This window comes from Nicotiana tabacum, chromosome 15 (genome assembly GCF_000715075.1).
Source record: "Nicotiana tabacum cultivar K326 chromosome 15, ASM71507v2, whole genome shotgun sequence".
NCBI classification, from domain to species: domain Eukaryota; kingdom Viridiplantae; phylum Streptophyta; class Magnoliopsida; order Solanales; family Solanaceae; genus Nicotiana; species Nicotiana tabacum.
The window spans coordinates 4,779,136-4,780,844 of NC_134094.1; the positions used below are offsets into that span (position 1 = coordinate 4,779,136).

At 34.9% G+C, this 1,709-nt stretch overlaps 1 protein-coding gene across 1 annotated transcript; it reads right to left on the bottom strand.

Annotated features, from left to right (window-relative positions):
- Positions 1–706: 706 nt before the first annotated feature.
- LOC142169953 (zinc finger BED domain-containing protein RICESLEEPER 1-like) lies at positions 707–1,504 on the bottom strand. The gene has a single exon (XM_075231899.1). It carries the CDS (start codon positions 1,502–1,504, stop codon positions 707–709), a length of 798 nt encoding a protein of 265 aa, XP_075088000.1.
- Between the last annotated feature and the right edge of the window lie 205 nt (positions 1,505–1,709).

Here is a 1,709-nt window from a genome sequence, read left to right on the forward strand (position 1 = left end):
AATTCTTTAACAAATTACACAAAAGAGTTCCAAGTTATAACTTTTGGGAAGCAGCAAATATAATGTTAACACAACAGTCAACACAACCAGCAACCAGGCCTAATGTAGCTCTCAATCTCAGATTCTCAGTAGGACTGTGAGACAACCAGTTAAAAATAGTCAATTTCAAACAATTCAAAGAGCATATTCAGAAAAAGAAGAAGACAGAGTTTAAGCTATCCAGATTCCGGAAACATACAGCAAAACAAGATGCAAGTGTACTGAATATAATGAAATACCTAAGCTTGTACGACAAATGAAAAATCACTATATATCAACAATGCAAGGCTCTCTTCCCATATTAATAAATTCTATAGAATAAGATAGTAACACAAGAAATTAGTTTAGAAGTATTCTAAATAAACATACAAATAAAGTATACATTAAACACAAGTAATAAAAGAAATAAGATAGGCTTACCAGCTTCAAGTTGTTCAAGATTATCTAAATCTTCTTCAATTTTAACCGGAGTTGTTGATTCATTCCGAAGCCAATCTTGGACACACAAAAGAGCTTGAACTAATCTAGGAGTCAATGAACTCCTAAATGGATTAAGTATGCGTCCGCCGGTGCGAAAGGCTGATTTTGAGGCAACACTAGAAATCGGAATGGCTAGAACATCACATGCCATATCAGCAAGAGTGGAAAATCTAGGTGAGTTCAACTTCTACCACCCTAGAATGTTAAACTTTTCATGGTCTTCCTCAACATATTCACCCAAATATTTATCTAACTCCGTTTTAGAGTCAACTCTGCCACATTTCTTATGCTTCTTTAAATCTAGCATGAATTTTGAGAGCGATGATGAAGAAGATGGACCAGAAGATGGAGAAGATGGACATGAACCAGAACCACCATTTTTCATTGCATACACATTGAACAAAGTATTCATGTATGTTTTTACCTCCTCTTGTATTTTCACACCTACTGTTTCTCCAAACATAGCAGCAAGCGCAAATGAAAGAGTATGAAACTTATGGCGTGGATCCAGCACACATGAAATAAAAATTATTTTGTTCATCTTATGTGGATCCCTCCAATACTTGTCAAATTTCACTTTCATATTCTTTGCCATTTCTCTCAAGAAAGCATCTTCATTTTGCATCAACTCTTTCAAAGAAGAATCAACAACACATATTTCAAGAAAATGCACATTAGACGTAATATAAAGTGTACCTGATACTTTCAAGGTGAATTCATAAAACATTTTCAGAAACTTCACAGTACGTCTTACACTATCCCAATCACTACTTAAAAGTGGACCTGCAGGCTGTCCATCCTCACAAATACAGTTAGAAATACATGACATCAAACCATAATCAATATCACAATATTTTGTAAAGGCTTCCTCATAAACTGTAGCAACCTTCAACATCAAATATGTGGAGTTCCACCTAGTAGGAACATCCAAGCACAATGATTTTTTAGAAGTTATCCTATCAAGATCACAACATTCTTTAAACATTTTCCATCTTGCGGGAGATTGTCTTATGTACCTAACAGCTTGTCTTATTCATTCAATAAACACACTCCCTTCTCTCAACCCATCTTGAACAACTAGATTGATGATGTGAGCCATACATCTCACATGAACATGCTTACCTTCCATCAAGTTAGTGTTCCATCTAGTAAATTGCTTGGATAACTCTTTAACCATCACATCATTAGAA

Bases quoted from the DNA above. Each gene is read 5' to 3' on its own strand.
- LOC142169953 (XM_075231899.1), bottom strand. From the start codon at position 1,504: ATGTTTAAAGAATGTTGTGATCTTGATAGGATAACTTCTAAAAAATCA.